A 14,015-nucleotide genomic window follows, 5' to 3' on the forward strand; every position below is an offset into this window, starting at 1 on the left:
GCTATGGAGACTAAAATCACTCGCATTAAATGGCAATTATATTACGGACGAAGGATTTATACGGCTCTATCGTGTTCTTCATGTGGGCTTCTCTTGATGTTATGTTATGTTATGTTATGTTTACAGTGGCATAGCGAGGAAAACACTACTTTGAATATAGCCCTAGCATGAACTGGAAACTTTCTTTATCAGATTACGATCACAAACATATGGTGATCAATGGAACGAAATCGTTATGGGTACTGTACTGTCCCAGTGACAAGTGGGTGCCATAAAGCAGTGTGTTAGGACGATGTTGTTCGTTTGTTTTAAGTTATAGATGATATGCCAGATGCTATTATTCTTCAATGCATATGTTTGTAAATGATGTTAAGCTATAGGTACTCGTGCCCACATTGGAGGGAAGCGAACAATTGAGCGATATACTGTACACATATACTCAAGTTTGGCGATACACAATGGTTCTTGTCTGCTAATCACAGCTAATAAACGAATTCACAAGTAATTGTTTCATGCTCAACTACTGGATTTACATTCTTTAGATTAAAGCAATGTTTTATTTGTGAAAATTAAGAGGAAAGCAATCCATTATCACAATATACCCTAAAATATAGAATTATTCTTGTATCCTAATGATATATATTTAGGCCTCAGTAGCAGAACATGACATGACATTTGAATGAAGTACTCTTGTTACTGCACGAGTTAAAAAAAATTGCTTATCCTCTCCCTGGTCAGCAAATAATCTAATGAGCTGTCGTCTTCCGTCACTAGTTACCTGTTGCCCGTAAGTGTATAGACAACAGGGTACCACTTTATGGGTCTGTAGCATCCCTTGCCAGATGTTGCGGATACAACATTATAAATGACAAAATTGTTTGAACTTATCGGAATTACCTTCAATTTTTAATATATGGTTTGAATTATTTCAAATTTAGTGCATAAATATTTTGAAACAATACAGAGTAATGCTATGAAGTGTTCTTAACAAATACTCCGGGGTTTTGCATAACAATTGTTATCATTCACATAAAGCTTTTATAAGCTATGTTGTATATTGAAGATTTCTCTCACCTAATTTATTCAATCGGATATAGAGTACGTTTTGTAAATAACAAAGAAATCATAGACAATAGGTGAAATAAAGGAGTGAGGCGTTAGAGTTTACACACAGGATCCCTAGCGGTGTGCCCCACTACCTGTGGTCTCGTTGTCGCGTCTCGCAACTCGCGAGAACTACGTGCTGGGGTTTTTGTAAACAGTGGACTTTGTTTACTTCATATTCTACCTTCGCATCTTGAACTAATTTTTTGAGTGCTGAGGGCTTCTGTTGCTCAACTAGGCGGTAGAGATGGCTACTGCAACAACACAAGTCGTTCAAGGTAACTATTGATAGAATATTTGCCTTCCAAATTATTATAATACTCATCCACCAAATTAATGTAGGAGAACGGGTCTGGTCAAGCATCCTAAATTTTTACCGCACTCATTCTCGGGATTATGCTTTCAATGTTGAATTATGAGTTTATGCCGGGAATGGGACTTGTGAAATGCCTCCTCAATGCTAAACTTAATTGTGTAATTCCGAAAATTGTATCCGGTGAGTAAATTGTTTTCCATGGTCAACTAAATTACTGGTTGTCAGGATGACCAAGCTTGTTTATCTCCTCTATAGCCAAGTGTTGGATTGATCTTATCTCGACTTATCTATAAACTGTGTCAGAAATCATTTAGTTAACTTCCGAATCTTAACCCACTGCTTTAGAAAAAATGGTGCAGAGGCTCATTTAAATTATAGCAGCTAGGGTGCAGTGTTGCTAGACCACGGATGATAAAATTAAATTATACTTGTATCATAGTGCATTAGTTTCTCATTTAGTTGTTTAGTAGTATGTTACTAAAAAAAGACAAGAATATAGAGGAGTATGGGGGGTCCAGTGTAGTTGATATTGGCTGCAGCAAGTACAGTTGTGATGATTCAAGTTTTATTGCACCTGGGAATTAAGGTTTTATTACTGCATTGAAATGTTTATGCAGTTAATAGGAAAATTTAATGTCTTCAGTAGAAAAATTATTGGAAGTTAGATGATTTTTCTTTACTGATGAGAACTGTGATGCTGTATGACAGGATCTTAAACTATGGCTTGGTGTATGCTTTTCAAGTTAGTTGGTTGACGATCTTGGAAATTGCAAAGTTTGAATTAGAGTAACCGATCACAGAAGACATATCGGTCATAGTTTACCTTCATGCCGAAGTTACTGTTGCTCTACAGCATCTATGAATATATCTCGTCTTTTTGATCAGGTTTCTGTTTACGATATCTTTTCTATATTCTGTTAATCATTACATTACAATATGATATTAGCTTTTGTTAAGTTTATATGGTGAAGTCAAGACATTATAAGAATGTCTCAAGTCTGTTTTCTCAATTACAAAATTATTGGAACATGCTATACCCTGTATTTACAAATGCATTCTCTGAACTGTACAGTATATGATTTAAGCAATATGAACCAGTGATACTGCCAGGCTTGAGTGTGTATTGCTCATTGGTTTGCTTTAGCTAAAATCAGACAAAGCTTGGACTACAGCTTACTTGCTATTTCTTAAATAATAACTTTATAAATGAGAAAATAAGCAATTTAGTTATTTTTCAAATTTAATAAACGCATAAGAATTTACAAAATTTAGTACAGTACTGTATATATGTAACATAGTAAAACTATGAGAAAGAACATGTTGAAATCTATTGAAATGATCCTGCATTATAAAACACCACATTACATCAACTTTCTGTGTTATGGTATTAGAACAAAACACAAGTAATGCTCAGTGACAGTTCATTGATTAACTTAAAAATTAAATACAGGTACAGTATTAAAAAATACCAGTTTTTCAGTCTTTGAGACCTAATTTATCTCAGATACCAAGCAACTTTTATGACAAAAAATCTATTATTGTAATAGTTAATGGGGGAAAGTAAAAAGAAGTACAGTACAGTACAGTACAGTACTATACAGTATTACCAATTGGGTAAACAGACTATTACCAGCCCATTTAAAATCTTTCTAAATTTGAAAAGATTTGTGTTGGCTTTTTTATAGTTGAGAAAGCATCTTGATGTACTGTAATTTTTTGTAGATTTTTTAGTTTATGAGGCTGAATGTATAGTTTTGTAGTTACAGTATTTTTTTCTGAATAAATGTTTACAAAACCAGTGATAAAGATCAGTTTTTGATGCACATTGTTTAGTATTGGAACCTTAGTGTGTTTCTCCAAGATAAACATCACCATCAATGTTTTACGGCCATTTTCCATGTTTGTATGGGTTAGTCACAGACTCACGATTGCCTGTTGGCAGGGGAACAGCCCAGAAAATGTTAGACAGACATCAGAGGATGGACTTGGCTCTGCTGGCCCAGTTGCCATCAGGCTGTAATGTTTTTATATGCTATTGAATTACTGTGAGTATTAATGGTAACAGTGTGATAAGTATGGTATAAAGAGATTGGGAATGTCATATTTGTTTTTATATAATTAATACTGTAAAAGTAATCCTTTGGTGGTTTAGTGGTAATGCGCACAACTCTCACCAATATGTCAAGTGTTCGAGCCTTGGCCCGGACACACGTGAGAAGGGTGTTATCCAGTGTGACCCTACGAAACACCACAGGTTTCCCAGTTTCCTCTTGTACTAACACTGTATGAAGTGGCCAAACGGCTAGTAAGCTGATAAGTGGCGAATATGAAAAAAAAAATTACTGGTTTGATATTTTTAGTAAAATGTTTTACTCAATTTCTTCCTTACCCTGTCACCAGCCAATTGTGTGACCATTTAGAGGTGATCCTTAATAATCCATAGACAGGGAATTTCTACTACAGATGGTGGTTAAAAGCAAGTCTTCACATGGCAATATGCATTTATCCACTGGCTACGGGATCCTTGTGTGCCGAATAAAATCGTCTGGCGTTAACCATATAAAATATTAAAAGTGACGTCCCTATAGTGAAGGGGTCAGGGGAGTTATTCTACTAACCATTTGTGTACGGGATCCTCTTTCTGCTGAATAAAATTATCTGGCGGTAACCAAATACGATAATACAGTAAAATTGGCATCCTTTATTAGCACCAATGATGGGACATTTCACTCAAAGACTTGGACTACCATACCCTACAAAAGTGATAAAATGAAATAGGTGCTCGGTCATTTATGGATTTCTTTGACCTGAAATGTTAATTTTTAGTAATACTGTACTATATAACGGTCTAAAGTACGACATTAGGCCAATTGATGTAAAGATGTCAAGTAGTACCAAAAAGTTAAACATTACATATATAGAATTGTCCGTTACTGTACATGATACTGTATGTGAGCTTAAATTTTTAGACATGTTTTGCAAGACAAGCAGTTGGTCCTCATGTGTGATTGACTGAATTTTGGTTACCATTCAGATAAAGAAGGTAATGGATGTTTGCTCAGTTACACACCACACTACAGTGTTATGCAATAACCCCAAAGACCAGCACTTGACGTATATAAAGATATATTTGGCGACTTCTTGGCTACTGGCCATGGAGGCGGTTGAATACTAGTCTGTGATATTTGTTGCTTCTTCTGGTGACAACGAGTCAGGTGTGTCATAGGAGTATATTACTGTACTCACAATGACATAAATACATTGGAGATGGATTTTGAGGGGGGTCACTTCATAGTTGAGGGCGTATTACTGACTTGTACTTGACCTCACCCCTCAACATCTGATAATTCTTACTTAAGTTTGTGGTATGTGCGGTTGAGAATTTGAATCCTCTTCTGATCCTTGAAATAAAAAACATAATAGCACCGAAAACATTGCTTACATTATAAAGTTAGAGAAAAAAGAAATTTAGCAAAAAAGAAATACTAGTTTATTTTGTCATTTTGCCAACTTTCATACAGTACTTTGAAAAATATAACCTGTAAATTACAGTATATATTTATTTTATTTTTTAAATTGTTACACATATTAACCACTTAAAGATATTTTCTTTATGACTGTAATTTTTGGGTTATTCATACCCTGTATCTCATATTTTTTTACCAGAAAATACTGTACAGTAATCACCTACTGCTCATTGCTCATCAATGCAGACATTCAGTGTGGGAGTACTGGAGTACTGTTATAGTTTATTTTCCCCAACTGGTTAAATATCCACCATTTTGGAATAGGATCATTGGGCATACGGGAGTTTTAGATGGGTTAAGACTGAATAGTACTTCCTGGGAACTTGGTCCCAAGTGGAAGGTATTCAGATATCCTGCTGGATATGTTACTTAAATTTGATTCAGGTTTTTAAGCCAAGTAATTTTTGGTGAAGCTTTCCCATATTCCAAAAGTAAAGGATGATCAAGTAGTAATTTTAAGGCCCACATCAGTAATTTTGGTGTATCCTTATGGAATGTGGTATGATGGGGTGTCGGGTATTCTGATACAGTATTTATGAGTACCGGTAGATCCCAGTCACACGAGGCTTGTTGGCTGGGGATTCAACCCCCTAGGCTTGTTGGTTATAGAGTTGTCTATCCAGACTCTTGTGTATAACATGGGGCCTCGGAATCAATCCACCGTTCAGTAAAATTGTCAGTTGAAAAATATTATTGAGAATAACAAGTTATTCCGGAATACTACATTATCAAACAAATTTATGTCCAAATTTGGCCAAATTCCATTGTTAGAAAAGGATGTGATGGATTTTTATTATTTTTTTTTTTTCATTACAAAGTTAAAATTTTACAATAAGGGACACCACTAAACTAGTGATTTTGGGATATTTTTATTACTGTACATGTAGAACATCTGCAACTTAAATATACTGTACTTGTAGTTAATAGATCCAGTTTCAAATTGCCAAAGTTGACTCAATATTGTATGTTAAGAAATGACATTATGGCTGTAAACCCCATGCTGTCTGTGTTTATTGTATCAGTGTCATCTGGGATGTGGGTGATGGGCATACTGTACCTTGAAATGTAAAGTTATTGCTCCTGCACTCCTCCTCATTTATGTGAAATTTTTGAAGGTGCCCACCAGGAACAGGTTTGTTGATTATACAGTAATTTCCAGTCCACTTACTGTATTTTGTAAGGCAGAATTGTCGGGAGGGAAAACAGTTTTGTTGGACTGAAGGATTTCACTGAGCTAAGTGATTATTCTGAAGAGATTTAAGAGATAGTTTGCCATGGTAAGGAAAGAAAAGCTAACTATTCTAGTTGACACCATCTTTGACATTCCCATTGATGCTACTATTATTGGATGAGCTTGCAAGATGTTCACAGTGTAATGTAATAAGCAATTTTAATTTAGCAGTTATCAAAGAATATGATAAAATGAATGTATTGTACAGTATATCGGTACGGAATAAAATATATTACGGTACATTATTTTAGACCTCGGCTGCTTTGGGTATGTACTATATCTTTATCTAATGTGTCACTTGTACTTTACTTTGATGTGATCGTTTTTTTATTATTTTTTCTGCTCGAAAAAATCCAGCAAGCTGCAACTTACTTTTTGTATTTATTAGATATCATTTTAATATCTCTTAGTAATAAGTGAGGAAAATGCAAAGTTTAATTGAATAAGTAGTGAGATTGTTATCAAATAGATAGAAGATGGATGTGGTAAACAACTCGAAATACAACTTGAAACTGACATTGTAGATGTTATTCTTGAAGTTTTGATAATGTTGCCTGCAGATTGTTATTACAGTAAATTAGACATAGGGTGAATAAAACAATATTATTTATTTATTATACATAATTTATATGCATGGTTTATTGAACAAAATCAAATAGTACTGGTACAGTATTAAACAAAGAGAAGAACATTTTATGAATTTTCACGGAAGGGATCTTTATATGAGAAACTCAATCACTGCACCCAGGATCATGTCTTGTGCTATATTTTCCATACTCAACTAAAATGAAAGTCTGGTGATGACTGCTTGATCATTGCCGAGGGTTCATGCCTTCTCTCACCTCATTGCAGAAATATAACTCCAATAGTACTTGATGCATTTGCTTGGTATGCTCTGCCAATTGCTGCAGCTGTTATAACATTTTTAAGACTTTTCAATACTGTATCTCCAACTTAATCTAAGGTTTCATCATGAGGTGTGGATTACATGTAGGAGGACTCGATGGATGCTTTGGGGGAGCCATTATTGATGGCAAAAAAAAAAAAAATCAAGTTTGTGAATAGAACAAATGTTTGCACTGATCAAGGTGCCTTTACTGGCATGTAAGATGTATTTTTTCTGAAGCAGTACGTATGGGAAACAAAAATATTATGTGCATTTGCACAGGTGCAAACCTTAGCCAGGTAAAGCAAAATTTGTGTTATAAAAAGTAAACTGTATGTGAGTAATGCTGGTAAAGGTGAGAATGACAAGTGTACAGTTGTGTTGTTCTTCAACACTTGCCCTGACTTGAGTGACTGAAAGAACTTCTCAGGTGATGTCAGTTGTCATAAGAGATACCAATAAGATGGTTTCATTTGGGGCCCAGCTCTTGTATAACAAAGAACTGGCATATGGGAGGAGCATTGCTGGATTCAGTAGTGTTCAGGGTGTGCGCAACATTATTTGGGCACCCATCTTTAAATATAGAAAAGAAAGTATAGGAAGCTAGCTTCTTTAGGATTATTTGTATTATGGTATGTTATTGGCTAGCTAATTTTTTCATTTGTTGTATGTAGTACCACCTGGGAAGATATGTGTTGCCATATGGCATCACAAATATTGTGATAAGGCCCCAGGTTGTTGATATGGCTGACTTTCTACCTCATTTACACACAATTGCAGGGTCTCAATTGTTGCTCTTACTTTGGCAACACAAAATGTACAGTATATCGTTTTTCACTTTTGGTCTGTTTTATTTTTTCTATTTCTTCATTTATGGTGCAATATATTTTTTTCCTCTCCGGGCCCCGATGTTGGTCGGTGACCTATGCTCGGGTGGGCCAATCCCCTTAAAAAGTTGGTAACCCTAGGGGGGGGGGAAGTATACCTGTTTAAGCCAGGATATTCCATTGTTTACTTAGAATTTTAAGGTAAAATAAATTTCCCATATTCTAGGCCTAGGGTAATACCGGTAACTTTATTGGGCATTTTATAACTCAACAGCTTGTGGGTGTGTTATTAAAATTAAGTACTGCAGTGTGGAGCCCAAGGCTCCTACACGTCTGAACTGCACAGAGCCCTCACAGGCCTAAATCCGGTGCTGGGGAGAATTTGTGTAGCTTCATATGTGGTGTCTCATGCGAGTTAACATTTCAATCTATAGGGCTGCTTTTGATCCCAAGGAAAAGCATTATCATTAGGGGCTTCGTTAAAGGGAACTCTGAATAAATAGTGATGTTGCAACGTCCTACTCTGTGTTAAATCTGTCTATGGTGGGAATTCTGCCTGAAGGTACAGGTATAAATATTATGGCAAGGACTGTTGTATGGTAAGGGATAACTTGAAAGTTTATAGTACACTCCAAACTTTTATAGATAACTAATAAAAAGAAAGGATCAACTCTTCTGGGGGGGGGGTTGCTTGACTTGTCTTGGAATTATTTTATACCACCACCTTCTTTTTGTTTAGCTAACTTTGGATTATGAGAGGCCTGATGTTGGGCACAAACCAGAAATGTGAGATTAATTCTGAGTTCTCGATACGGAGGCTCGGATACCCTCCCTCCTCACTGAGTTTTGTGCCATAGTTGGTTAGGAACTGATTCATAGATAATGGACTGAAGAAGCTGAATGCCCAGTTAGCAGCCTCTGTTACATGAGGAGGCTACCTGGCCACATACTCTCCCACAAAAGGGTTATAGGATCAGTCCTGCATCTACTGTACAGTATTTATATACAGTGTTCTGTGCTGTATTTACAGGATCGGTGAGAAATAATTGACATATAAGTTATTTCTCACTCAGTGTATTTGTTGAAATATTCTGTATTAATATCTTCTATATATAAAAATTTTCTCCCCATTGGCAGTGTGCATGTTTATGATCACTGAGGTTCATACAGTATTAATAATTGTTGTGGATCTACTACCTGTAAGTTGGTTGTTGATTAGTATGGAAAGATGATAAGAAATCAGATAGTTTAAGTAATTAATAGTATCACATCAGTCACTGCTATAGTGAGGAAACTTTACCTGAATTTTACTCTCTGTTTACTTAGTGCCTGACCGGAATGACACTTCTAGTGATTCAAGTGAGTGTACTTTTTGTTTTCTTGCGATAGAGCAAAAGAAATAGCATGTGCCTGAATTTGTAGTGTGCAGCTGAGACTTGCACTCACTGTTCTTGTGTGACATACCACGGCCATTACTACTGCTGCTGTGGTACTCTTGATTAGAATTAACATTTTTGAAATTCTTAATTACATCATTATGTAATATTTTATGCATAAAATTAATCTCAAAGGTTAGACGAGTTCAATGTATTGTGTGGACTTGGGTCATGTTAAGCACCACATTTATTTTTTGAGATTTTACGTTAGATTTAATGAAGATTTAAGATGCTGTATATATTTAGAAAAATTTGTAGATAACTCACAAAATTTAGTGTTACCTTAAAATTGATATTTAATGAACAGCCAAGCATTGCATGATTATTTCAATCTTTATAATGAAAGATTCCTTTATTGTATACTTCAACCAGAACACGTAATTGTGAACGAGCACATTGTTCACTAGGGAGACTTTATATCTTGTACTGTATAGTATTTACTTTATTATATGCAGTAATGGTAATATAAAGTTTGTTGTTCGTATTTTTATTTCCGTTTACTATAGTGGTCTGTGTGTATGTGTGTGTGTTATAAGTTGCCTGTCTATTGTATAATCATAACTTGTTTGTCAGCAATGAAAAATTATCTGCCACAAGCTGTCTGCTCTACTATCACCAAAATATCTGATGGGTTTGTATTTAAAACAATAATTAAAAAAAAATATATATACAGTATTCACATTTTTTTGATGAAATGTTCTTCGGGGGGGGGGGTGAATATTAGTGTGTGTACGCTCACATAAACTTTGTTTTAGCTGTACACTACATGTCTAGGATGAACAAAACAACTCATTAACCGATACAATAGTGTAAAGACTTTTATTTAAATATCTTATGTCTGGTGGGTTTGTTTTGAATGAGAATGATATACAATACAGTACAATATACAACGTCGATAATTTTTTTTAAATACAATTGTGCAAGAGGAGATGAGAGTGAGACAGTGTTACAAATTATGGTCAGTGACAAGCATGTACAGATACAGTGGGGGCTCATGACCATTCAAATTTGAGCGACTGCAGATGATTCATAATCAGAAGAGTACAGTTGATAAATGTAGACTGTAGATCATTTGTACACAGCTATTATTTGAATATAAAATACATGTGGTGGCTTTTAAAAGTACGTAATGAAGCTATTTGTAACTTTTTAATTAATTTCTATTCATTGTAAATATAAAACACCAGGAGAACAAGAGAAAGCAAAAACCCAATGTCTGTCTAGCTCTCAACTGAGGTGTAATACTGTTTCCATGTCACCTATATGGGCATCGTTATGTGAAGTTAAAGTGTTGCCATCTGTTTTATTGAAAATACTGTGTGAATATTTTGCCCAGAGGTCAGTACAAAAAAATAAATGATTTGTAGATATGAATTGGCACAACTTTTTTCAGCTTCAGGATCAAAATATCTTTTGTCTGCCATATTTTTTCCAAACACATTCACAAGCTTAGTCCTTTATATTATACCCAATTGAATGTTTTTTCAAAATCCATAGAACATAATACTGTACAGTGTGTGCAAACATCTTGAAGATGAGAAGTAGTGTAGTTGTTTCATATCTAAGCTTCTTTATATCTCTAGAGCGTTGAGGGGTCATTCAGTAACTCTGAGAATGTGACTGCCCTGTGTGTACAGTACAAGAACACACCATTGTTACAAGGAACTATAGAGATTATAAGCAGACTAATTAAATCAAATCAATGAGAGAATCTTTGAAAAGTATAATTAAACAATTAATTGATTTTGAGCTCATATCATGACTTATTATATACAGTACTGTACTGTATGTAGGTGATGAAATGTTAAGCCTCAATCAAATCAACTACAAGATATTCTATATTTTTTTCATGTTTTATTGACTAATAAAATTTTTTCGCGATTAAAGTTTTGATTTTTACATGGCCAGCTTTTTATGGTTAGGTTTTCTTCAGAGCACCAAGGAAAGAGTGTGAGGTCTTCCTCAAGAGTAAGTAGGGTGTCCTACATGTTAAACTTTCCTCCTCCCATTTTGAGAGGTGCTTACCGTAGGGACTGTGAGAAGTAGGTCATTTCTTCAGCTTCATGTGTGGAGCTGTGGAAGTATTCCGGTTTTGAGACTAGTAGTCATCATCATTGTACAACTATTTTCCACGCTTGCTTTGGTTAACCGTAATTACCTGATGGCATGCTGTCTGATTGCCATCAGGCAGATTTGAGGCAAGTTTTATTGCTTATTGCCCTTCCTATCACTAACCCACAATATATGTGGGACATTCAAGCACAAGACCAGGCAGGGTCGCTATTCCCTGAGATAATCAAAGGTACCTGTATTATCAATTTGAAAGATTCATATACAGATAAGGTCCCTTTCTTATTGAAGCTTTTCTGTGCATTTAAATGGTGAAAAACTACAGGTCAGAAGTTTTCCAGTTTTATCAGGGCACTTAAGTAAGTTGAATTATAAATTTGGAAATGTATTTAACCTGGATAATGACTGACATTTTTAACTCTTAAATATTGGCCCAAATCTGTTTAATGTTGTGACCACCATCAATGGATGTTTCATGTTCGTTGCATTCCAGTTTTTGCACATGGGGCAAATCAGGGTATCCTTACCCATTGTTTCAGGGCTAAGTGTGAACTCTGACCATTTAGTTTTTTCTTGCTACACAGTATTGCCTTCTCTATATTTTTCTTACATTATAGTACTGTACTGTACAGTACTTTACAAGTAAAGGTTTAATGAATACTGTTGACTGGTTGTAGTCTTATGGTTTGTTTATTTTTTTCATGAAATTTTACCTAAAGTTGAATGAAAATAATCATTATATTGTGGAGTTATACATTGAAAACATTTTGCTTTAAAGCCAGAGTAGCATTTTTAATAATTTAGACTACATTTGATATAATGTTAGCTAATTTTTTTACCATAATGAAGAGGGAATCCATCAATGCTCTCCAGGCATCCATCCATTTGTGATAGCAGGATATGTGAAAATTTGCAATTACAAATACCTTTATTGAAAATAAGGAACAAATTCTGATTTACAAAGTTTACTGTCATACATTGAAGAATTATATTTCTAGGGTAACCTCCAGTATTTCACAAGACACAAAATAACCCATAGTTACTGTAAGCTAAAAATAAAATATGGAAAATACAGGATTACACTGTACACTGCAGTCATATTGGTTCACAGGACTGGTACAGTACAGGAACCAGTAACCAGACATTGACCCAGGGTTCATATGCTAATTAAGTATACATGTACAATATATAATGTTAAAAGGTGTACCTGTACTGTACTGGAGCATTCAATATTTAGCAAAAGTACAAGGTATAGATCATAACATACTGCACAGACATTCCCCTATTTAAAAAAGGGTTCCATTCCTGAAAAACCTTTCATAATTAAATTTTTGTGGAAATCGGATCTAAATTACCCATAGACGCCTATTATAAAGCTGAGATATGTTCTTGTGTGAAAAAAATTCCCAAAACATCTTGAAATGCTATGAAACATATTTTTGATGATATTTTTTTTGTGTACACAACTATTAAAATTCAATTACAGATATAAACATAATAAGTGAAATACTATACATGCAGTGGAGGACGTTGATGTTTCTGAGGAATTATGTCACAGGTTGTGATGCAATGTGAGACTGCGAGGCCCAGCCAAAACATATGGTTTTAATTTCGTAGAGACACCAACAGTTAGTCTACTGTGCTGTACGTAGAGGGTATACACTTTGAGATGTTTTAATGAGGTTTTATCTGAAGAAGAAATGCTAAAGATATCCATTTAACATTTTATTTTCCATTGACATCAGATCAAACTTTGGGATGCTACATCGCTGCTGTGCCTGTATTTTATTTTTAGTTTAATGAAGTTTATTAATACAGTAGCTACAGTACTGTACACTGTACAGTACAGTATTGCTTTTAGTTTGTCTTTATAAACTGACCAGGTCTGATACAGGGAGTCCTGAGATGTCTTTGTCAGTGGCTCAGCATCTTATAACGCTGTGAAAAATTCTTAAAGGGGGATTTTTTCCTTAATTTATGATTTTCGGTACATAAATCGAAAGTTGGGACTTTTTTTAATTTCACATTTGCGTAAACCGGATATTCATAAATAGGAGATTTCTTGTACTGTATATGTATTATCATTGATTTGCAGTATAGATCATGTTTCCTATTAATATGCAGTTAAAAAGGCCTTAGATGTAAATAGGGTTTGGACCATGTTATTATTTAGGAATATACAGTACAATAGCAAAAAAAAGTATGACAGGGTGGGTCCGACGACTTCAAAATTATACGTACAACTTGTGATGTCTCGGGAGGGTTAGTATACGTGTCTTCACCCACCGCCATTCAGTATCCAACACAGGGTGAGTTGACATATAGGAATAAAATAATTGGTTAAATGATTACTATCACATAGTATAAGGAGACAACACACATATCCCAATACCTATCGTCTATGGTCTCATATTGTTTCACTCAGAGTATGCACAGTTACTTTTTTTTAGCTACTGTACGTATCTCTGATTATATAATGGAAGTCAATGGGAAAATTGAATTCAAATTATGAATGAATACTGTACTCAAGAATGGAATGCTTTTCTATACCGAGGGATGTGTGGTTTATTTGATTTTTTTTTCATACAGGCAGACCTCTTATAATGGACATGGACCAT

General features: G+C 34.8%; 1 protein-coding gene across 5 annotated transcripts in view; it reads left to right on the forward strand.

The window, feature by feature from the left end:
• The first annotated feature begins 1,213 nt into the window (after window positions 1-1,213).
• LOC121865405 (aryl hydrocarbon receptor nuclear translocator homolog) overlaps window positions 1,214-14,015 on the forward strand; it is a 180,664-nt gene continuing 167,862 nt past the window's right edge. For 3 of the 5 annotated variants that reach the window (XM_042364770.1, XM_042364769.1, XM_042364771.1), the window contains exons 1-2: window positions 1,214-1,382; window positions 9,218-9,250. In XM_042364770.1, coding sequence (XP_042220704.1) covers window positions 1,352-1,382; window positions 9,218-9,250 — 64 coding nt within the window. In that variant the 5' untranslated portion in view covers window positions 1,214-1,351. The remainder of the gene's footprint in view (window positions 1,383-9,217; window positions 9,251-14,015) is intronic. The other 2 variants (XM_042364772.1, XM_042364773.1) reach the window with 2 other exon arrangements.

This window comes from Homarus americanus, unplaced genomic scaffold, assembly GCF_018991925.1.
Source record: "Homarus americanus isolate GMGI-L3 unplaced genomic scaffold, GMGI_Hamer_2.0 scaffold25483, whole genome shotgun sequence".
NCBI lineage: Eukaryota > Metazoa > Arthropoda > Malacostraca > Decapoda > Nephropidae > Homarus > Homarus americanus.